Raw genomic sequence first — 24,176 nt, 5'->3', positions numbered from 1 at the left:
TCTAAGCAGATTCCACAAGCCACAGAAATATATATATATATATATGGGATACATTACTCACCGTAATCGTATTTCTGATGCTTGTATCTGCTTAGATTCACATGCTGTGCATAGGCCGACATCTAGTGGAAGCTGCGGAGTATTACAGTTTGTTTTTCGAAACTCGAAAATGGGCGTCGACACAGGGCGTGCCAGTAATACTATCCCTAGTGTGACGTCCACTGTACCCAAGATCCCTCACGCGTCTAGGATCCTCAGATTGTATTTTTTCGGACATGAGGTAGCATGAGGAGTAGCGTGAGTACAGATAATCCAAGCAGATAGACAGAAAGGTAAGACTACAAGCAATCATGCGCCTTCTCTCGGAGGGGAGGAAGGGTGGGTCGCATGTGAATCTAAGCAGATACAAGCACCAGAAATACGATTACGGTGAGTAATGTATCCCTTCTGAGGTTTGTGGAATCTGCTTAGATCACATGCTGTGCATAGATTAGCGAGCAGTACCAGAAGAATGAGGTGGGATGTGAGAAGGGTCATGAGCAAATCAGTGTCTTAGAACCGCTTGTCCCACTTGTGTATCTGCCTTGGAATGGGTGTCAATGCAGTAATGCTGAGTAAAAGTGTGAATAGAGTTCCAAGTAGCTGCTTTGCAAATGGTGTCAAGGGGTACATTTGCAATGAAAGCCAGAGTGGCCCCAATGCCTCTAGTAGAGTGGGCCCTTGGCGTAAAAGGCAGAGTCTTTTCAGAGAGTGAGTAACACAGCTGGATACAGTTAATAATCCACTTCGAGATGGCACCTTTAGAGACGCGATCCCCCTCTCTGCCTGTAGCTACGGAGACAAACAGTTGATCTGTTTTCCTTAGCGGTCTTGTTTTATTTACATAGTAGAGGACCGCCCTACGAACATCTAGGGTGTGTAGTTTCACCTCAGCCGAGCTTTGCGGGTTCTGGAAGAAAGCCGGAAGCTCGATGGACTGGTTTACATGGAATTTTGATATAAATTTAGGTGAGAACCTAGGGTGTGTGCGTAAAACCAGTTTGTCTTTATGGATAGTAAAGAAGGGATCCTGCACTGACAGAGCCTGAATTTCACTGACCCTTCTTATAGAAGTAATAGCTACTAAGAAGGCCATTTTATAAGTCAGGTGTTTGAGACTGCTTTTATGCATGGGTTCGAAAGGGGGGCCCATGAGCTTGGCTAGCACCACATTAAGGTCCCACCCTGGTGGTGGGTTTGAAATAGGAGGCTGAAGTCTCTTTACTCCTTCCATGAAGGCTTTAACTACTGGTACTTTCCACCACGAAACCTTGCTATGGGAAGTGGTGTAAGCCGAGAGGGCTGCCAGGTGTACTTTCAGTGAGTTAAAAACCAATCCTGCATCTAGCAGGTGGAGCATGTATGTAACAATAGTGGAAGGAGTGCAATCAACTGGGTTGATTTGTCTACTCTGGCACCAGATAACGAACCTCTTCCACTTGTCAAAGTAACAGTGCCTTGTGTTTGGTTTCCTAGATTCTTTTAAGATGTCCATACACCTCTGTGGCAAATTGAGGTGTCCAAACTCTATGACCTCAGGAGCCATGCTGCCAGGTTCATTGAGTTGGGTTGCTGGTGCACTGTTTGACCTTGGTGCTGGGACAGATGGTTGTACCCGGCTGGAAGTCTGCGTAGGTGTGGGAACCACGGTTGTCTTGCCCACATGGGAGCAACTAGGACGAGCGTCATCGATTCCCTGTTCATCTTGTTCACCACTTTCCTGATGAGAGGAGTTGGTGAAAAAGCGTACGCAAACATCCCTGACCAGTTCATCCACAGGGCGTTCCCCTGGGAGTCTGGTTGGGGGAACCTGGATGCAAATCCAGGGCATTGTCTGTTTTCGCTTGTGGCGAATAAGTCTATAGTGGGGAAACCCCACTGAGAGAAGAGATCTTCTATGACCTCTCTGTGAAGAACCCATTCGTGTTCCTCTGGGAGGGAGTCTCTGCTCAGAGCATCCGCTAGGGAATTGAGTTCCCCTGGAACATGTTGTGATGACAGGAAGATGTTCCGTCTGAGTGCCCATATCCAGATTTTCTGGGCAAGCTTGGACAGATTTGGCGAGCGAGTCCCTCCTTGCTTGTTCAGGTAGAACATGGCTGTAGTGCTGTCCGTCCGGATTTGCACTGACAGGTTTAGTAGATGGGGCTCGAACGCCTGAAGCGCTCTGAATACTGCCAGAAGCTCTAGCAGGATGATGTGGTTCTTGGCCACTGAGTGAGACCAGAGACCCTGAGCTGTGTGGTGGAGATGGTGAGCTCCCCACCCCGTCAGACATGCATCTGTAGTGACTACTGCCTGTACTTCGGGATCGTAAAAGGGTTTCCCCTGTGCGAGATTCTCTCTTGTCCACCAGTGAAGGCTTTGTACCAGTGTTGGCGAAATGACCACTAGATCGTCCCACTGACCACTTGCCTGAGACCACTGTTTCGCCAACCATTCCTACATGGGACGCATACGCAGGCGCGCGTGGGGGACCAGGTAAATGCATGACGCCATCATGCCCAGTAAACGCTTTGCTTTGCGTACCGTTATTTGTTGACCTGACTGATAATGCGGAATTTGCAGTAGTATATTCCGAATTCTTTCTTCTAAAGGAAAGGTCAACCACTCCTGGGTGTCCAGGATTGCTCCTAGGAATTGTTTTGAGGTGCTTGGCACCAGGCTTGACTTCTTCTCGTTGATTGAGAAGCCTAACTCGTGTAGGAGGTCGATAGTCCTTTGAATGTTTGTCCTGCAAATTCCGGGGTTTCCCCCGTTATGAGCCAGTCGTCCAGATAAGGGTACACTGGGATTGCCTCCCTGCGTAGGTGTGCAGCCGCCACCGCCAGTACCTTGGTGAATACCCTTGGTGCTGAAGCCATCCCGAAGGGCAGTACCTTGAATTGGTAGTGGCGACTGTCCACCTTGAAGCGCAAGTACTTTCTGTGCGCTGGGAACATGGAAATATGAAAATAAGCATCTTTCATATCCAAGGTTGCCATGTAATCCCCCTTTTTTAGGAGGGGGATTACCTCTTGTAGCGTGGTCATACGAAATTTTTGGGGCTTCACATACTTGTTGGCAGGCCGTAAATCCAATACTGGGCGCATTGTCAAGTCTTTCTTTGGCACAAGGAAGTAAGTTGAATAAATACCCTTGTTTACCTGGTGTCCCGGGACGAGTTCTATCGCGTCCTTTTGTAGAAGAATGGCCATCTCCTCGAGGAGAATCTTCTGATGTTCTAAGGAGTGTACTCTTTGTCGTGGAGGATGGTTCCAGGGACGCTGCAGTAGCTCTATACAATATCCTGTGGATACTGTTGACAGCACCCATCTGTCTGATGTGATCCCTTCCCAAGCCTGGGTGAAGTTTGAAATGCGTCCCCCTACTGGGGTTGCGTGAGAAGGGACCCTGAACTGAGCGTCACTGCTTTGGTGGAGGCGTGCCGTCTCCTTTGCTGGGGCTGCCTCTGCCTTTACCACGACCTCTCCTATTACCTCTGCCGTAACCGTGGGTAGACTGTTGGTTGTTGTTCCACTGTGTACCCTGCCCCTGGGAATAGTTAGATCCTCTCTGGGAATTTTGGCCCGTGGGCGACGAAAATTACTATTCCCTCTCTGGTTAGGGGGTTTATTGGTTAACTGGCCAAGGGACTTGAGTGTCTCGTATTCGTCCTTGGCATTTTTCAGTGCGTCTTCGACTGCCTTACCAAACAGATCGGCTTCCACCGGTTTGTCCAACAATGATGCCTGTGTTTCTGCCTTAAAACCAGACTGCCGTAACCACGCATGTCTCTTGATAACAGTACCTTCTGCTATCAATCTGCCTGCGTTGTCCGCGGCGTCGAAGGTTGCTTTCAAAATGCAACCAGACACGGCTCTACCCTCTGCGGAAATCCGAGCTAATTGGCCCTTTAACGGTTCAGGAGCAGAGGCTATGAGAGCCGCGACTTCTTCCCAGTGATGGCAGTTGTAGCTGGCCAACAGGGTGGTGGAGTTAGCAATCCTTGCTTGATAGGCGGACGTTGAGGCTACCTTCCTGCCTAAACCATATAGTTTTTTGCTCTCCTTGTCGGGAGGAGCTTCTGACGAAGACAAGGGTGTCCCAGCCCTCTTACGAGTGTTGGTGACAACTAGGGAGTCTGGCTTCAGATGTCCTCTTATATAGAGAGGGTCAGACTGTGCCGCCCTGAAAAGTTTTTCAACCCTGGGATTGACTGCTCTGGTGAGGTTTGGGTTCACCAGGGACGTATCTATTCTCCGCTGAATGGATTTAAGGATAGGGATGGTCTGGGCAACAGGCCTCCTTTCTCCCACTAACTCTTCTGCGAAGTCCCTTTCCTCCTGTACACCGTGGGTGTCAATGTGGAAATGTTCTGCTGCGCGAGCGAGAACCTCATTTAGGAGGGGTTGGTTATCGACCGGGGAGTCGGTAACCGGGGCTTCGTTCTCTACCGGGGAATCTACTCTGTATGTTTCCGGGTCATCCTCTTCTTCTTCCTGGTCCTCATCATCCCCATAGTAGCCCGTCCCGGTTTGCTCTCCTATCATACCAAATTCTTGGTCTTCACAAAAGGAAGCCTCTCCTTGATACCGTGAGTATGGAGTTGCCTAAGGTTGTACCTCGAAGGGTTCAGACCTCATCGGGGTTTCAAACCGGGCCTTCTTACTCGGGGGGATAGGATCAGTAGAGCCTGAGGGTGTGGCCCCTTGTGGATCATACAAGAGGAAATGTTCTGGATTTTTATCATAAAAATCAGCCAAAGAAGACATTCTTGACATGACCCTATCTATGTCTTCACTGGACCATTTTTTGGAACTGGGAATGACTCTCTCAGCAAGTCTATGGGATTTATCTTGAGTAGCTTTGCTGGTTGTGGACCTATCAGTAGACCTGGGTTTGTCTGTCTGTTTAGGGGGGGTGGAGTATTTCACAGGTGTGGAAGAATGTACAGGTAGTTTCTTCTGCTGTTTTTCCCCCCTCCCCGTGCGTAGAAAAATGTTTTCCCTGTCCCTTAGTGGCTCCGGAGTTTTTCGACGCCTGGCGTCGAGGATCGGGAGAGGTGTCCCTGTCCTTCGAGCGTGGGGCCTCGCTGGCTTTAATTGCGGGCTCCGACTCCTGGAGCGCGGCCTGGGGGTGGAAGTCGTCTTCGTCTTCCGACGATCGAACTTCTGTTAGCCTAGGGAGCGAGGCACTTTTGGCAAGAGTGGATGATTGCCTGGAGTCATGCGGCGATCTTGATCGAGAGCGCCCAGGGGACACCGAATCGGACCGTTCTGTCTGTGCCTCTTTCCGAGAACTCGACGTCGTCGAGTCTCGGTTGGACTTGGTGTGTTTAGTGTGTGTAGTATGTGAAGCGCTTTCGACACCGTAATGCCCTCGCCGTCCGAAAGTACGCCGTTGCTGCCATCGCTGAAGGCACCCTCCGCTGCCATGGCCGCCTGCCTGGCGTGGTGGGCCCAACGCTTCGTCGAACGGTCCTTAAGTGTCTTAGGTTTAAACCTACTACACGCTCTGCAGTTCGCTTCGGGGTGGTCCCTCGGCAAGCAGAGATTGCACGTGGCGTGCCTGTCGACCCAAGGGTATTTGCGATTGCACTTGGGGCAGAATTGAAAAGGGGTACCCTCCATACGCACCTTGAGGCAGTGGGCTGTTAAGTGTAGGAAATGTATAAGGTGTACCTATATACCAAGAGTGAAGAGTATGTACCACCCCCCACTCTCCCTACTTGCAGGGCCGAGGCCAGCGGCCTACCAGGCCCGGGCCGAGGCCAGCGGCCTTCCGAGGCCCAAATCCGTCGTGCAGCAGCCGACGGTCGATTTCTTCTCCAGCCGGCGTCGAGTGTCGAAGTTAGACGTTGGGGTGGGGAAGGATGTCAATAGATTACTATTTTATATTTTAGCAAAAGTATGGCTAAGGCCAGGGGACTCCGCAAAATGCTTCCGACCAGTATGGCGGAAAAAAACAATCTGAGGATCCTAGACGCGTGAGGGATCTTGGGTACAGTGGACGTCACACTAGGGATAGTATTACTGGCACGCCCTGTGTCGATGCCCGTTTTCGAGTTTCGAAAAACAAACTGTAATACTCCGCAGCTTCCACTAGATGTCGGCCTATGCACAGCATGTGATCTAAGCAGATTCCACAAGCCTCAGAAATATATATATATACATACACACACAAACACACACACACACACACAGTCTTCTCTATTCCTAACTATATTTTGTTTTCCCTTTTCCCTCCCTTTACTTGTTCTTAGGCATGCACTATTTGCCAAAGCATTCAATTTTTTGCTCCACTCACCGTTCGCATAGTTCATCTCCGGACCCTCGGGATCACCACCTTTGTTACCACCTCCTTCGGTTTTTTGCTCACTCAGCTGCCCGAATGAATGGGAAGGGATGTGTGGGAAAAAGGGTCCCTTCAGGCCCTTTCTGCAGACTCTTGCTTAAACTACCATGGTCTACGGGGAGCTTCACGGTCTACTCAGCCGAATGGCAAAGGACTTGCGATATTGCCGAAGACCTAGAGTTACTTTATGTTGACGGTCAATAGGTGTCTAACTTTAGTCAAATAATCGATAGTCGATCACCATCAAATCTCTGCTACCAAGTGTACTGGGGAGACCCCCGGCCGGCCCATAGAGTCGGGGTTTGCTCTGCAGTACTTTAAGACGAGATAACTGCACCTTTGAGATGGATGGGGTTGCAGGTATATTACTCCAACACCAATCAATAAGGACAACTCAATCGTTTGGCAAAGGGGAGTCCGTTTAATGACAAGTACAAAAAACAGGGAAACATGGAAATCAACACTGATGCGATAGCCCGTCTCTCTTCAACTCCCTCGAACTTCATACAAACAGTAACATTTATACTCAGAAATCGTCATCATCGACGTGTAACACTCAAAAGTTAACATGCAGTTCAATTGGTTAGGAAAAGGTAACTTTACTATAGGTACTATATCTGCATATGTTAGCGGAGGGAGAGGACACTATCAGGTGGGCATTGTCATGATGCCTACCCCCGGGCATCCGGATCGAGTCCATCAGCCCCGGGAGCAGGCATCCAGATACTTATTAAAACCCCAACAGCCCCGGCTGGGGGCTGTTTGGATTCAGTCCTGGCACCTTATGCAGACCATGCTGCAAATGAGTCCAAGCCAACGTGAGGCCTGGATGGGACTATTTTATTACAGGGACTATTTTTCACTTGGATGTGGTTCTGGGGAACTTCTTACCTGGGACAACTTTGCAGGCTATTTAAACCACGCCCGAACAGCATCCCATGCTTTGCGTTATATTCTGCATCCAGCAGCGTGCCGCTCACTGTGTCTGCAAGTCAGCATCCAGTCTTCTGCCACGCCCGCCTCGAATCCGGAGCTCCTAGACAAAAGGCAAAGAAAGGAGAAGAAGTTAGATCACAGACATTATTTGATTCCTTACCTGATTCTGGACCCAGCACATCTGCGAGCCTGGAAAAGACATTATTTCAGCACGCGTCGCTTCGCCAGCAGCAGCGCCGCGTTATACTCACCAGTCCACCGCATCTTTCGACTCTGCGCTGCCTCCATCATTTTCTTCGTCGAAACCCAGCACCTAGGGGGAAAACAAAAGGAATAACAAGGTGAGCCGAGAAAACCAACAAGGACAATCTCTTTGCCACCATAGGCTTACCTGCTTACCACCGGAGGTGGTATTCTTTAATTCGCCGCCTCTATAAAGGGAGAGAAAACAGCAAGTTAAACTCATGCAACTTTTACCGGACAGTGTTTGGTAATACAGACTCTTACCTGAACGCCATCAGCTGCCTCCAGGCAATATTCTTTTGGACCCAGCTGCAACCTAACGAGGGAATGGAACAAGAGTGAACATCGGACATATTGAACTCTTTGAACTTTATAGACACTGGAGTCAATATTCCTCCGGAACTCCTCCAGTACCTTCAACCCAGTGAAGTAAATGGTATCTACGCGCCCCTGCATGCCATGCAGGATGGAGAGCTCATCATTTAAAAACATAAGGTGAGGTTACCAAAAGGGAATAACGGAGGTGATTAGAGGGGAGAACGAGAACTGTTGGGGGGCCATCACTAAAGTCCACGGGTGGCTAAATCCCTTTCTCCACTTGCAGGAGAATACTTCTACGAATCCAGCAGACAAGATTAGGCGGGCCAGTCCAGACTGTCATCTCTTCACTACGCATCACGTTGGTGGAGACCGCAGCTGTCCGGGTCCGATCGACGCCCCTGTGGGAACCAGGTGAGCGTAACAGGCGTCTAAGCCCTTCCTTCTAACATTACTATTGTGGACGTCATTAAGAGTACGATGTCCCATTGGTTCTGCCATCTATAGGACCCTAGATTATTTGGTCCATTGTGATTGGGTTGGCTTCAACCCCATGCATAAATTTCCACTTTACTTAGAGGCACGCAGAATGGTCAGCCAGGTGCAGGGTGCCCCAAGATTCACCCGGCCTTCCTTCAATTCATCATTACTTTAGTGGCTATGTATCAATTAGTTGGCTGTGGTCAGCCTCGAAACTGTGTCTTCTTGTGAGGAAAAGTTATGATATCTCTGTCTGGGCGGCTGCCAAGCGTAGGTGTGAATCCGTGCTCTTTCTCGCTCGGATGGTCATGTGCTACTCACACCGTGAATCTGCATAGTTTCCCTCAATTTGTGCATTTAGTTCTTATTCGGCTTGCCACCTGCCTACGCCTCCTTATCTCGACCTTCCTGAGATAGGCTATTCCGTTCTTAAGTTTCGATTCCGCGAAGCTTCTGTTCACTCCCTATGGTCTGACCTTGGCTCTTCCTGGCTCACATTGCCTCTGCTGAGTTTCGATTCAGCCATCTCTTCTCGTTTTAGCTGGAATACGAATCCTGTCCTGTTTGGCCTCTAGTAACCTGAGTTGATTCTGCTTTTGTGTAAAGTGGACTCGCACTTCTATAATGTGCTTCGTTGAGGCAGATATGTATAGGTGGCGTAGCATAGCAAGCCGCACTGTTTTCTTAGCTTTCTTGCGATTTCAAGCATATGTACATGCGTTAGCTGGTTGAATGGCTTCATCCTGCTTCACATTTTAAGCTTCTATATATTTCAACATTGTTTCTTCTTCAAGGTTCACAATATCCTTATTCATGGCCATCTCGTCTCGTGTGTCATCTTTGGGTCGTCTTATCTTCTATCTGCAAGTCTGTCCGGGCCTTCGTGACATCACTATTCGTCTTCAGTTAAGGCCTTTGTGGTTTCTTCCGGGACGGTATTTAGGCTACCTTCATTTCGTCTTATTTGTTGGTAGGGTTTTCTCAATGGATACCTTACTGTCCATGGTTTTCTAGGTATCAGTATTTCGACAGGTGTTGTTCTCCTGATAGGCAATGGGCAGAGCCCTACTGCAGCTCTTTGCTTGTTTATTTGCTCATCATACATCACATATTTTGGTGTGAACATTCCTGGTACTTCGAAATGGGCGATGGGAGTGTAGGCTTTATCTGGGACCTCCTCTACAAGAGGGTCTTGGGGGGAACCCCAAATATTTAAAGAACATGCCTGAGTTTTTTCTATGAAAATCTTTTATAAAAAAAAATCTCACCAGTGAAAAAAGCCTGGTGGCAAAAGAACATAGAACCCATATTCTTCAGATGGCTACGTTCTTCTAGAGATTGCACAGCTCTATACCATCTCCCAAAGCCACAAAGGACCCACTAGGCAGGAATCAGACGTACAATCAGAAGCGTTGGAAAACAATGTCCAGACTGAGCATCATCTGATTGCGAGTAGTCCGCAAAGATCACCAGGTGGCACCATGACAAATGTCCAGCACAGGCACTGTACACAACTGGCATCTGAAAGGAGGCACTTACTTTCATTCATCCTCATAGAAATGCTTAAGCCTAATGAATATGAAATTGAGATTAAGCTTTAGAAGAGACAGGCACAACCTTCAGATAAATATTTCGATTGGAAAATGTCATGAACAACGACCTAGGTAATACAAGTTCAAATAAATGAATAACATTTTTGCAAGTTTTAAATTGCAAAGGAAACAAATAGAAAGGCTCAGACTGAGCCGCCATCACTAAGGTCAATACAAAGTACAAATCCGAAAATGGGTCTACAGAAGGCATTGCGTAAAAATGCATCACCTCCTTAAGAAATTACACGATAGTCGGCAAAGAAAAATAGGCCTTCTCAGAAACAGAAAGAGCTGCCATATAAGTCTTAAACTGTAGTCATTTCTAAAGATAGAAACAAAGATAACAGAGGCCATGTTATATGGTTTTTGTTTGTAGAAAGGTCTTACTTCCTGCTGTGGTCATGACCAGGTGGAGTTCTAGGCGGGGTTCTCGGCCTGTCTCGTTCCCGATCTCTGTCTCGGTCGCGCCTTGACCCAGAGTACTGCCAATTGTTATCACTGGAGTTATTCGTCCCCTTGTCCGCTGTGGTCACCCAAGATGTGTGAGCATTGCCAAGAGCGGGAAAGCTCATATAATTTCCATCTGTAATTAGAAAAAGGAGTCGTTAACCATTATCTAATTTATGTCTGACAAGTTTAGATACAAATCTCATTCCTGAAATGGCTGCTCAAGATAGAAATTCTCCTAGAGTGGTAGTTAAGTGTAACTTCATGAGAGAAAAGATAAGCGTTTCGTCTTCTTCCATGAATCAGACCCTTTGCCTTTCGAATGTGATTGTTCCACAATCAGATATATTTTTTTTATGTTTTACAAGCGTTTTCTATTTTGGTTTTCAGCAAGGCGTACTTCTAATTCCATACTCCTTTCCACATTAACCTGGTTTGCAGACCAGATCCATTGCAGTAACTGAACTATAAAAACTGAAACAAAAACAAACAGTTCCATGTCTTTATAACACCCTAAATAATGACATACACTTTAAACATCACCTTAACTCCCCGTTTCTACAGCCTTTTATCCCCACCCCCCTACTATCCCCACCCCTATTAATCCCTTATACCGCCCCCATATGTACTTTTACATAAACAAATGTGACTTTGTCGTCGTTCAGTTGTCGCTTAAAATGTGTCATTTATTTTTGTTAACACTCCATACCACAAACGAGCCGACACCCAGGATTCAAGGACGATCATCACCTGCATTTCAATCACTCCTTCCCCCTCTTCTGTTATTTGCTGAACCTCGCCTTTCCCCCTGCCCGTCAACAAATAGTGAAATTCTGCATTAGTCCAGGCTAATAATATTGTTCTCCTTCATATAGATGTTCCTGAAATGCAAGCCATACTTGCACAAATGTCTGGAATCTTCAATTAGCCAAACGCAGTGATCTTTAGCATTACAAGGACCCCCATATTTGTACCCACCACTGTGCTACTACTGGGCCTCCTTCCGTTTTCTAAAACTGGGCCAGCGTTATTCGTGCCACTTTCAGCAAATATGTCAATGTCACCATACACTCCCCACACTTCATTGCATAGGACCCTTACACATTATTACCCAGAACCAGGTGCTCCAAAGGAATTTTTATATCTTTGATATGGCCCAGGATTTCCTTCCAGAAAATCTGGATTTCTGGCATATCCACCACATGGCCCAAGCTACCCATTTCCCCAGAACCTCTCCAGCATAGTGGTGAGGCATCCGCAGTAATTCGTGTAAGCCTCTGAGGTGTAAGGTACCATCTATAAAACATTTTACAGATTGGTTCCTTCATGTTACTATATTTAGACGCTCTATGTGCTCTTTCCCAGATGTGTCCCCAGTCGTCCTGAGTGATACTCAACCCCAGCTCCCATTCCCACCGATCATATAATGCAACTTATCTTCCAGGGTGTCCCTATCCAACAGTTTATATAATTTCGAGATCCTTCCTTGTTCGACAGCCTCCATCAATGATAATTCAATACCTCTTAGGAACCGATTCCCCCTCTTCCCCGCTTTGCGCACTGTCCCATTCGTAATACAATGCCTTATATCGGCATATCAATATCTAGCCTGTTCACCAATATTGTATTTAACCCTACAATCTTTGAATGACAGGGGGCTTCCATCTTTATATAAATCTTGTAGCCGGATTGTTCACGATCTATCCCAATGCTCCAAGTACCCCATACATATTCCTGATGAAAAATCTGGGTTGTGGCTGAGCGGAGATCAATCCGGAAGATAGCCCTCCCCTCTTCAGAGCTCTATACTAGTACTTCTACGAGCAGTCTATTGCTTCCAGAAACCAGCCCCCCCATGTGTCTTGCCGCCTTCTGGGGAGAATTCTAATGAATGTGCAAATTTCCTTCACCTTAGAGGCCCCCAGCAACTTTGCTGGATTTTGAGGACTTGATTTTTTTGAACCTGGGGAGAGTCTGAACCTTTTATCCCACTCTCTCATGTATTTTGATGTGCATTTTACTCTTGTGTTCTTTGATTATGGAGTTTTAGACAACTCCATAGGCATCATCTTTTCATGTGCGTCACACAGCATCCTCAGTGCTTTGACACAAGGGAAGCCTTTTAGGCTGTCACAAGGTTTTAATACCTTCTCTGGGATAAACTACTGTTTCCCAGAAAAAGTAAAGTGAAATTGACTTTACTAGTCTTTTCAAATTCCTAGACCCAGCACACACTATCTTACAATAGAGTGCTGGAGGGGGTACCTAGTATCCCCTATGTCTAGAAACTCATGTAGCAGTCAAATGATGCCCTTTCCTCTTGAAATGGCTGGTGCCAGTGGTTTTACAACGAACTACCATGATTATTCCCGACGGCGCACACCGGTAGCGTTAAATCGCGGAAGCCATGTTTTTCAAGATGGCGTCTGAGCCGCCTTCATTTAAACGGGTCCCGGTCTTTTTTCGCCATTTCTTTTTGGAAAGGTCCTTCTAGAGTTTGTCTTTGGTTTGGTCCCTTTGTTCCTACGGCTTTGGCAGGCTTCAGGACTGAAGACCGCCTCTGGCACCCGAGTGTCTGGGGTGGGCAGGAAGTGAGGGAGGTGCCCGAAACTCCCTGTGCTTAGTCTCCTAGGAGACCCAAATGCACTCTGGCATGATTGGCTGGCTGGCTGTCCGGCAAGGACAGCCACCCTGCTGGGCGAGTGGCAGCTAGGCTGGAATGAATGGGAGAAAACTGTTTAAAATATAAGGTGAGTCTCTTGGCTTGGAAGACAGAGTCGACAACTCGAACGAAAGAACCGAATAAGAGCTGGAAGAGGACGGCTGCTGCAACTCCTGGACCGTTGGTTTGCCCAGTGAAGCCCTGCTGCAGGTCCGAACCGCCAAGTTCACCTCGACAGAGAAGCTCTTCAAGGACGACTTCTCCTTTTGAGTTGGTGGGACCAATCAACTCGTAAGCCACCTGGATACCATTCTTGGAGCTGGTCGTATTTTCCTCAGTGTGCTGCAGGAAACCGAATAGCCAGGGAGAAGGACACCAGTTTGTGTGCTTGACTGCAGCTACCGGAATCGAAGATTTGCCTTTGCCAGCTTTTTGACCAGGCCCAATGCAGTGCAGGAGTCCCCCAACGTCCTCCCTCTTGTCCCCACGACTGAGGCTCAGGAACAGCAAGATCAGCAAGATCAGCAGGAACTGCCAGGAACAGACGTCTTCAGCTGCATCTTTTTCTTCATTGTAAAACACTGTGAAAACCTGACCGAGAGAATTTACCTATCACTGCGAAAGTACGTGAAACTTTGGCAACTTGCAGGCCTAGTCAGCTTTTGACCCGACATATGAATCTTTCTTTTGCGAACTACTTCTGAGAACTTTGGCAAAGATTTTTCCGTTTAACTTCCAGTACTGCTTTATCCGATAAAAGACTTTAGCCCATTGACTTTGGCGTAACCTATTGCTTTGAATCAACTCCTCTGGTGAACTCAAACTATTTGCACTGTTTAAGAGTAACTCTACTATTTGTTTTATTAACTTATGCCTTTTTTGCTCCTACTTCAAATGCACTGAATACCATTTTGCTCCTCCTTCAAAGTAGTTTAAATGCCTCAGAACCTGATATTGTGAAGTACTGAAGAATATTTTTGTGTGATATAGATTGCCTCCTTCTAGCGAATGTTTTATAAATGACTGTGAAATAAATTAGTAAGTGTTTTGCCAAGAAACCTTGAGTATAAGAGTCTATTTGAATGCTTGTAATTATAGACCTCTTTGTAACACCCTTAAAGCTCTCATTCCCTCTTGAGATAAGCCAGACTGCTCAGCATCGCTATCACAAAACTGTAGTACAGACTTATACCAAAGGTTGGTTTGCTTACACCTGTAGTCCTAGTTGTGTGTAGTGGTCCCAAAGGGTACTGCACACAAACTTTGCCTAACACCGCCCATCCAAGAAGGGGAGTTTATCCATTGGAATGGATCAAACCGCCAGTTCCACATCCCTCCATTGTTTACATCCATGCTCCCTTTTGAAGGACAAGGAACATGTACAACACTTGTCAACAAGGTCATTTCCCCAGCCGCTATCCTGGTAAACCACGAGACCCCCTGAACATCACACCTACCTAAATCCTCAATTATCTTTTTCCAGAGATCTGGTAAATTGGCACTATGGAAATCTTTGTAATGTGCGGTTAAGTTCACTCCCAATTATTCCACCCTGTCTATTCCCCATAAGAGCAGACATTCCCTCCGTGCCCACACCCCTCGTCAGGGTCCTCAGTAACATTGAGGCATTTAGATTTTTCATAATTAATCGTGAAACCTGAGACCCTCCCAAATCGCTGAAGTATCTCCATTACCCGGGTATAGAGTCCTTCGAGTATTTGCCAGAAACAGGAGGACATTGTATGCATATAATGCTATCTTATGCGGTTGATACATACTAGAGATGTCCCGTATCCCCTCATCCATTTGTATTATACAAGTCAAGGTTTCCATGGCCACTACAAACACCAAGGGATATAGCGGACAGCCCTGGCGGGTGCCTCTCATAATGGATTTTGGCTCAGTAAATTCCCCATTGACATTACTCCTCATCGATGGGGACCGAAAGTCTGTTAAGCTCATGCCCCTGAATCTGGGTCTGAGACCAAACACCACGGACGTATATGCCAAGTAGGCCCAATCCATAATATTGAATGCTCGTCTGGCGTCCAGTGTCACCACAGAGAACCTCTGTTCCGATCTGCTCACCCAGTCCATGAGGTTAACCGGACTCCGTGTATCAGTCGACCTCTCCAATATAAAGCCCATCTGATCCGGGTGTATAATTTCCAGGAGGAACGAGCACCACGATCTACTGTTGATTCTTCCTAAAGCGGTCCTGCGCCTGCATTAGGCTTTTGATATTGGCCGATTGTGGGCCCTTCTGCATGGTTAAAGCTTTTGCCATCGGAGCTGTAGCTCCCATTGTGCCTGCCAGTCGGGGTAGAGCATCCCCCAGGTTTGGCCCAGTTCCACTCATTCTCTCAGGAGCACTCCCACCAGTCAGGCCCATACTCCGACCCCACTCCTGCTGCTGATCTAACCACCTTCACTCTTCCAGCTGTTAGGTAAGATTTTCATATCAATGTTAAATCTTCCTGACCTGTGTCAAACCCAGAACATTTTGTTTGACTGGTAGATTACCTTTCCCTATACCGCAGTGAGTGGGAATCTTTTTCCACATTCACAAAATCTTTTGCTCTTTTTATGGGTGTCATTCTTAAAAGACTCCATGGTGTCTTTTAAAAGTTATCCTCTGAGTTTTTTTGGCAATAAGTGCCTATTGTTGCTGTGTTGCCCTAGCTGCTCCACCTTTTAACTTTCTCTGGCTAGCCTTGTGAGAACTACCCTTACCAAGGGTAGAAAGGATCTTTGCATGCCTTTTACATTTTATTAGGCAAGGCCAGCACCCCTTTCCTTATATGGAGTGCTGGGGAGATACTGAGTATCTCCTTTCTCATTTGAAATGTAACATTTATGTTACAAGGAGAAACCTACTTTTAATGGCTGGTAGCAGTGAACCTTTTTATTAATTCGGTGCACCTTTACCGCAGGCTTTTTGCACAGCTCCGGTAAAGGCACCCATGGGTGGTCATTTTACCAAAATGGCCTGTGTCTTCTTTTTTCGCCATGTCAGCGTTCCTTGTCCTTTTTTGTTCCTTCTGCTGACATCCAGGGTGGGAAATTCCTTTGTGTGATTTTTATCTTCAGCAGTAATCCTGTGGATTCCCCAACCAGGCTCCACAGTGTCTGAAGGCAGGAAGCAAGGGAGGTGTCCAAAACTCTTCAGCCCTTTGACTTACAGCCTGACTGCGAGAATCCATTTCAATCTGAAAGGCTGGCTGTCCTGAAAGGACTGCCAACCCCCCCAGGTTTGAATGTTGCATGGCTGTTTGAGCGGCTGGGTTCCTGAATAAAAGTCAGATCCTTGAAGCTGAAGAGTTAGTGGACTACTGGAACCAAACTCAAAGAGGAAGATGAAGAATTTGCAGCTTAGACGAGACAATTTCCAGCGACTGTAGAGCCTGCTGTGTAACCAGAGCCTGCTGTAGCCCTTCCTTCCAATCGAACCGGGCACTCCGAAAACGACGAACCCGACCCAGAGCCTGGTGAGACCCACTAGACTCAAGAAGACATGCAATTTGAGCCACCCCACGTTGTGCTGCGACCTTGCGGTTCTGCAACACCCCCAAAACCATGGGACCTCGAGCCATTGTGCGGTGCACGGTCTTCCGAATTCTAAATCTCGCTGAAACTTCATGAGCATCTGCTGGATCGCCAGAAGCACGATTCAGGTCCGAAAAGTCCCCTCACCAGAGTGCTGGACCCTGCAAACAACGGGAATCAGACCAGCGATATTCTGACTTCTTCTGTGCTCCTGAAAAGGCGCCAGATCCACAAAGCTGCATCCAGTCATGGGGAATCTCTTGCCTGGAGCCTTCTCCCATGATCCCTGCTGCAAAAGTCCTTCCAAAGTCCAGTCTTCCGTCTTTTTGACAAAGAAATCCATCATCCCGGTTATTGGCTGCATATCCTGAAGTCTTCCTGCTGCAACTCTTCTTCAGTGCAGAGGTACTGTGTTGGCTGGGGTATTTTAACTACCATAAGCCTTTGTAATTTCTGTAAAGCTTTGGGGCGTTTTCTGTGATTGGAAGGCCACTCATCCAGTTCACCCAGGCAGACTGGGGAATCCTCCTAGGGAGTCTTCTCTGAAGTCTCTGGACCTTCAACTAACTTTAAAGTGAAATTCTAACTTGTTTGAACAGTGTTCCTCTGGACTTTGCCTTCAACTGAACTCTATCTCACCTTGCCTACAGCTGGCACCTAGACCAATAGGGTCCGTCTACTGCCTCAGAGTGAACTCATGCTATAGAATAAGGGAATGACTGCCTAAGAAAAGGGTTCTGCCTTGAAAAGTACAACAAGTGTGCAATAGTTACTTACTTGTAAAAGAAGTTGGTTGGTAATTGTAACTCAGAATGCAGTTACACCGGTTCTTACCTTGAATGTCTGTTGCACTATTCTGAAATGTATAAGGTTAAGTTACTTATCTGTGAATTGGTTGTGCCTCTTCATCAAAAGTAATGCTGTTGGCTTCACATTACTATTCCTGTTAGGATAGATGTATGAGTGTCCCTAATTGGGTCTTGCTTCCCCCGACTTGCTGTTAGCCTGTCCAGAATAAGTCTGCCTAAGGTTATATTTACCTTTACGTTGCCGATAGCGCCTTTAAAATGTATATACGTTTTACTTACCTTGTGTTAGCTCTGTACCTTCCTAAAACAAGTTAGAGTTACTGCTTATTTCAATCTGTGTTCCACCGATCTTAAAAAGCAGCTGTGATAGGATGCTACAACATTAGGTTTTACCTGCCTAGAATAGCTGTGTGCCATTCCTGAAAAGTGTTCCTTTAGGTGTAGCTGACCGTGGTTTGCCTGGAGCAGCCAACATTTGTGTAACAGGTTCTTGCTTATCTTAGCCTGTGTTCCAGTGAGCTGAAAAGCAGCTGCAATTATATATTACACCAAAAAGGTCTTACACACCTAGTTAGGTGTGTTATCACCAAAGTAATAGAGGTATATACTGTTCCTTGAATCTATGTTCCAATATTCAGAAAAGTATATTTGCAAGTTGGTTGACTACGTGATTTCCTTGCTGAGTGTCACTGCATAACCGGCAGGGTCTACTACTGATGGGGCCCCTAGGGGACCCTCGCATATGGAAACAAGGCACAATCACCACACACGAATTGATACACCAGACACGAGGTTGTATTCCCAAAAGCTAGGGTTTATTGCAAAGCAAATAGTCTCAGTTGGCCAACTGGGTCTCACGCCCCACAACGTGTGTCTCAAGACCCCGAGGGACACAAGAGAGCGCGAATTCTACAACAGTTACATATATACAAAGCGAGCATCGTACAATCAGCGGTGACATATTCAATACCGCCCATAATGTATTTCCTTTGAATTGGGTTCGATGATTGACAATTGTGACGAGTATGACACCTTCAGACATTCATTTAGCAACGGATTGCAATTGTGCGAGCCTGCAGATACAATTCTTTGTTTTAGCGAACACATTGCTCCTGTTCTTGCAAGCAAGCTGCGTGCAGGGACGAGACACATACCAGGCCTCGCTATCTTCTAGTTTCTATTTGTGTGCTAGCCGTCAACTCGCTCTCCACGGCTCTGCAGGGCTCAGGGAAAGGGGGCCGCAAAGGAGAGCATATTTCAAGCCATTAATTGTTCATTTCTACGATTTCTACCGCATGAGCGAGACGAGCTGGCACCTGTGTAACGATTAAATGCCTTGTTGCTTACTTCCAAGTATTTGTGAGGGAGGAGACCGGGCATTACTGTCTGGGTCGCCTGCGTTATGTTTCAACAAGTATCTCGCGGCCTTGCTCGATGCATGAACAACAATGTAATAGTGGAATAGAATAAGCTTACAGCAAAGCAGTTTAAACAGAAGGAAAGAAGTATAAGTTAAAAACAAAAAAGGCGATTTCTATCCATCAAAATGGATGCACTTTAGTCAAGCTTATGAGTCTGTATTACTAATATCGAACATATGAGGCGGTTGGTCTTCGGCCAACAAAATACATTGCCTCTATTATGGAGGGATATCTACTTTTTCTGGACGGACACTACCGTTGTATTACTATGAAGTAATCTGAAAGTAACTTATGGTTTTACTCCCAAAGAATAGGTGTGCCCTATACTGACTGTGTACCGAGCGAAGTACCAGCAAGTACCTCTTTGCCTCGGGACGCTGCTTTCCAGACACAGGATCTGCAGTCATCTTTGTGCACTCTACGTCTCCTACGTCTTCTTTGTTGTTCTCGTGTGAATTATTGGACAGATTGACGGTAATTGACCGTATTACAAAGAACTTAAACAATTGGGAACACACGTTAATAACTGTTCACTTGCATCTCCGTAGTGTGCAGAAGCCACGCCCACTTCCTGCCGCCTACATAATCAGATGTGCGCGCGCACCGAGCGAAGTACCAGCAAGTACCTCTTTGCCTCTTCGCTGCGTTGCGGCGGAGGGGCGGGAGAGACTTCCCGAAGACTTCTGCTTCACATCGTGTGTAAGTCAAACGGCTGCAGACGGCACTGAAGGGGCTGCTAGTTCAAGTCTTAACACCATGAAGGTACTCTCCCTGAAAACAGGTATGCCACCTAGCCTTACCATCTCATCTAGTACAACGAATCCTACGTGACCCTGTCACACCTCAATGCTTCTGAATTCCACGCCAGTAAGAAGCAAAGTATCTAGAGGGGTTCACTTAACATGGATATCCAAATGTTCTGTAGTGGTTCCCCATCGGCTCATAGAGCTAAGAACAGACAGGAAATAGGTTTGACCCCAGTCCAACACAGGGAGCAAGCCAATGAACCGTCCAATATGCCCCTCCATGATTTAAAAAATCAAATATGAATATTCTGTGAAAACACCAAGTGCCCATCACTCCATCTCTGATACGGCAATGCTTGAGAGTATTCCAGTCACAGTGCAACCAATTGCATCTATTTATTTGACTCCGTCCGCAAAGGACGTTGCGGTCATTGATTTAGACCTCAATGACTCTGTATTTTCTGACAAAATGTATCTGAAAATCTTTCAAAATCTCCTTTAATGTTCACTGAGGTTACGCATTCAACAGCAGAAACTGTCACCTCTACCTACAGCATTGAGATAAGTAGAACTCAAAGTAACACTCATGGCACTAATACATCTATGGGTATATACAAACCTGATTCGACATTAGATGTTACTCTGCAGGCAATGAATTTGGCCATCCAGACTCTTAGTACAATATATAGCTTGGTTGACAAACGATTATCAACACAAGAAGCGCTTATGCTTAAAATATTGACGATACAAGAGTCGATAAAATTAGGAGTACAGCCACACCTGTCTTCTAATCTACCAGCTCTCCCATTTAAAGCTCCTGTGTTCTCCATCGCATGCCAAACAGATAACGAGCACGAAGGAAGGTCGCGTGCGCCCTCGCCACTAAAAAGTGGAGCGAGCAGTGAGCTCATGAGTATTCTCCCTTGCATTGATGCAATCATATATGATCCCTCATGGAATGATCTGTTGTCTCACGAACCGAATGCAAATGGACCCAACAGGCATGCGGCGACCCCCCAGGAGAAACTTTATTTGATTTTTAATTCGATCTCGTCAAAGCCCCTTAAAAAAAGGAATGTATCAAGCACAATTGACGATCATCAGTCACAGAACACAGGTCTCAATTGAGTGAAAGAAAGACAAAAAAAACAAAAAGCAACAAAAAAATAATATAATTCCTGACTCAAAACTATCAAAAAACATGAGCGCACCAAAACAATTGGGGAATGGGGCAACAAAACGGTTCATCAAAAGGATACCCTTACCCAAAGCAAACAATGTGACTGTGTCCCAAGCCATTAAAAAGAAATACTCCCTACAAACACTCATTAAAAAGAAAATGAGCCTAGGGATTTTTCAACCCTCACATGCACTAAATTATCCTCCATTAGACGAACTCCTTAAAATGATAAAGCAATCGAGTTCAGTTGATGCCTCAGCCACCAACACCATCGCAAATTCTGCCAGTCAAAACCAAGGTGTGACCCAACAAAATAATAATATAAATTTGGCGTCCTCTGACAGCCAAGAAAAAAGTGAAATGAGAAAGGCAGTGCACACTCAACCATGCATTGAAATGCATAATAAAGCATGCATGCCCACTCCATTCATCACGTCCATATCCTGTCCATCATGCAACACTACCCTTGAGAGTCAGACTTCATCTCCAAAGTCGAGTATTGTAAACCCACCTCGGAAGGTCCCAGAAAGCCATAATATTTCTAAAACAGGACCCGAAATACCTATCCAAAGTGTACTACATCACGCAAGATCAACAAGCACACAAGCAAACAACTTACCGCTGATGAATGAACTCTCCGGGATGGTCACTCGCTTGATTGAGAATGCGTTGGGAAATTTTAAGACCATTAACTCACCAAATCAGTGTGGCAAAAACTGAAATATCCAAGAGTAAAATCTTCAGAAATGAAAAATCTATCTGTAGAAAGAAAAATCCAGCGTCCTTCTCCTTAGTATTATCCTGCAAACCCTCACGCTCCGTACAATATGACTTAAATCGTAGGGCGGTGATGGCGATATTTTCTGAAATCATACTATTAGAAGATATCGGGTCAGCTGATTTAGAATTGGTTGAATTTCCAGACAAAAGAAAGTGAAATGCTGTAAAACTCTGGATGAATTCCAGAGTAGTACATAATTTAATTTGGAATGCTAAAGAACCTCTGTTAAAATTGGGTTTTATCTTGAGCTCTGATCAATTTACCACATAAGTGTCTGCATCTGCTCAGAATCAACTCCAACAAAGTGTCAGAATAATCAAAAAAAGGAGTTATGACACTCCAAACGAGCAGTGTGCCTGCCATCTTAACACACAACAGAAGTAACTAGGCCCTCTTGTAAACACCCATCCTCTTTCACTGGTCAGTTGGAACTCAAGAGGTTTCAAACATCTGACAAATACTAATCAACAATTAAATAATCACGATGTAGTACTCCTGCTGGAAACATAGCTACTCTCTGCCCCAATTTGGGTGGGATATGAGGTATTCTTGAATCCGGCAATTAAGGCAACCATGGGAAGACCCATGTCAGGGCTTACAACTGCTGTGAAAATCAAACATGGAATTGCATCTAAATTGTGGGCGATGCCGAATGATGTTCATGATGTTGGTGAGAGTTGAGGCAGGAATGGATAAATACGCTGTATTGAACGTGTATTGGAATCCGGTTGCTATAAGTGATGATTGTTTCTTTAAAGATTTGAACAACCTATTGGACATGGTGGTGGAAGATAGCCACACAAGGCATCTTATACTAGCCGTTGACTTGAATTTCAAGTGTTTGGACAACAAGAGAACATGTTGAGCAGAGACTTTTGCGATGGAAAGGCTTCATTTTTGACAGAGGTTTACATGTTCTCAATGGTTCATTTGCTTCAGATATACCACAATCATAGACTATATTTATGTGAATTTGAAATTGTGGCCGGATGTCCAAAAATTTTATGTCACCAATACCAATGCTAGTGATCATAATTTGTTAACAATGGAATGGGGTTCACAGACTCATTACAATTGTATTGCAAAGGTATCTACAAAGGGATGTCTGGTTGCAAATGCAAGAGGAAACCGCCTTTGATGGTCGGAGGATGCTCTAATCCACTTTAAAGAACTCTTAGAAACATCAAAATATGGTGATAACACACTAGAAAATGTCGGCATCATATATAGTAATGCAATTCAGACATTTCAGCAAACCAATACGTTCAGTAACCTGAAACAAAGTCATTTGCATGTCTTTGATAATATGATCCGATCAAAGAAAACTGCATATCGAGCTGAGTGAAGAAAATTCACCAAGCATCCTCCTGCCATCAGAACGGTACTCTTCAAAAAATTACGCAATCAGTATAGGAACTGAGTCAAAGGGCATAGATCCGCATTGTATCAAAGAGATGGAGCGAAAATGTTGTGCACTTTGGCCAGTAAGAACATCTCCAAAATGTGGACAATTAATCAAGCAGTTGGGCCGGATGGCCTGTCCAATTTTGGCATGCAAATGCATCCAGAGCTATGGGCCTCCATATTATTTAACATTTTCAGCGCTGCTAATAACTGCCAAATATTGCCACATTCATGGACTGAAGCACTAATGGTTCCGATCTATAAAAAGGGTGACCGTCAATCACCAGACAGCTATCACCCAATCTCACTTACTGAATATGTATACAAAGGTCTTACCCCCTAGAAATACTGTTAGGTGTTCTAAATAAGGTCTGTGCTTTGAGCTGGATATTTAAAGCATAGCATTGTGTTTTTATAATGTGTTTATATGCTTTATGATAGTACTTACCCAAGAATCTCTTGGTCGGCTTGTATATAAAATAAACCCTTTTACAATACATAGTGTATCAGTGTTTCTTTGGACCATATGTATAATACAATTTCTTTGTACTAACTGTACAGCCCCCTCTCCCTCCTAAGATAAGCCTGGCTGCTCTGTCTACACTAGTATGAACTCAAGTGGTACAGCCTTATACTAAGAGTTGAGTCTTGTAGTGTCTCGGTTGATTGGTTTTACTAAGCCCTTAGTTGGACTTCAGAAAAACTGTCCTAACACCAGCTTATCAGCACTCTGTGCTTCAATTTCAGCTTCAAAGGGGGGCACTCCACCTCACCTCCTTCCAGGTAGCTACTACTCTCAATTCAAAAGCCCAATCCCAGCTCCAGTCACCAGAGCCGTTCACCTCATTGAGGGATAAGAAGGACTAGGCGGCTCTCGGGGCTCCGGCAAGCATGAGAATCGCAGAGCTCCCGCGAGGAGCGACTGCATGGCTTGGCCATCAATTGGAATGTATTTCAACATCACTGAATATAATAATGCTGCCGACTCTCAGAACGTACTTCCAAGTTACCTTAGCTTTCACAAGACATCAAAAGACCATCCAGTAGCACAGCTCAGGCAGTTAGTAAAGTTGTATTTGGGTTTATATAAAGCAACTCTAGCTAGGAAGCAAGGGAGAGCTGAACAAGTTATTTGGAGGCTAACAGTGGTCAGTGTAAGGTGTGGTCACACGTTGTACTAGTTTGGATATCCCATAGACAGAAGGGTGGCACAGATCTAGGAACACCAGGTCCTAA

General features: G+C 45.7%; 1 protein-coding gene across 1 annotated transcript in view; it reads right to left on the bottom strand.

Moving 5' to 3' along the window:
* Positions 1 to 24,176, bottom strand: part of LOC138480807 (pre-mRNA 3'-end-processing factor FIP1-like) — an 889,709-nt gene that overhangs the window by 136,409 nt on the left and 729,124 nt on the right. The window contains exon 14 of the mRNA XM_069612552.1: positions 10,332 to 10,527. Within this exon, the coding sequence (XP_069468653.1) occupies positions 10,332 to 10,527 (196 nt within the window). The remainder of the gene's footprint in view (positions 1 to 10,331; positions 10,528 to 24,176) is intronic.

This window comes from Ambystoma mexicanum, chromosome 5p (assembly GCF_040938575.1).
Source record: "Ambystoma mexicanum isolate Mex_15411 chromosome 5p, UKY_AmexF1_1, whole genome shotgun sequence".
In the NCBI taxonomy this organism is placed as follows: domain Eukaryota; kingdom Metazoa; phylum Chordata; class Amphibia; order Caudata; family Ambystomatidae; genus Ambystoma; species Ambystoma mexicanum.
Note: the sequence above shows the minus strand (reverse complement) of the source record. Positions and strands in the feature narration are given on the sequence as shown.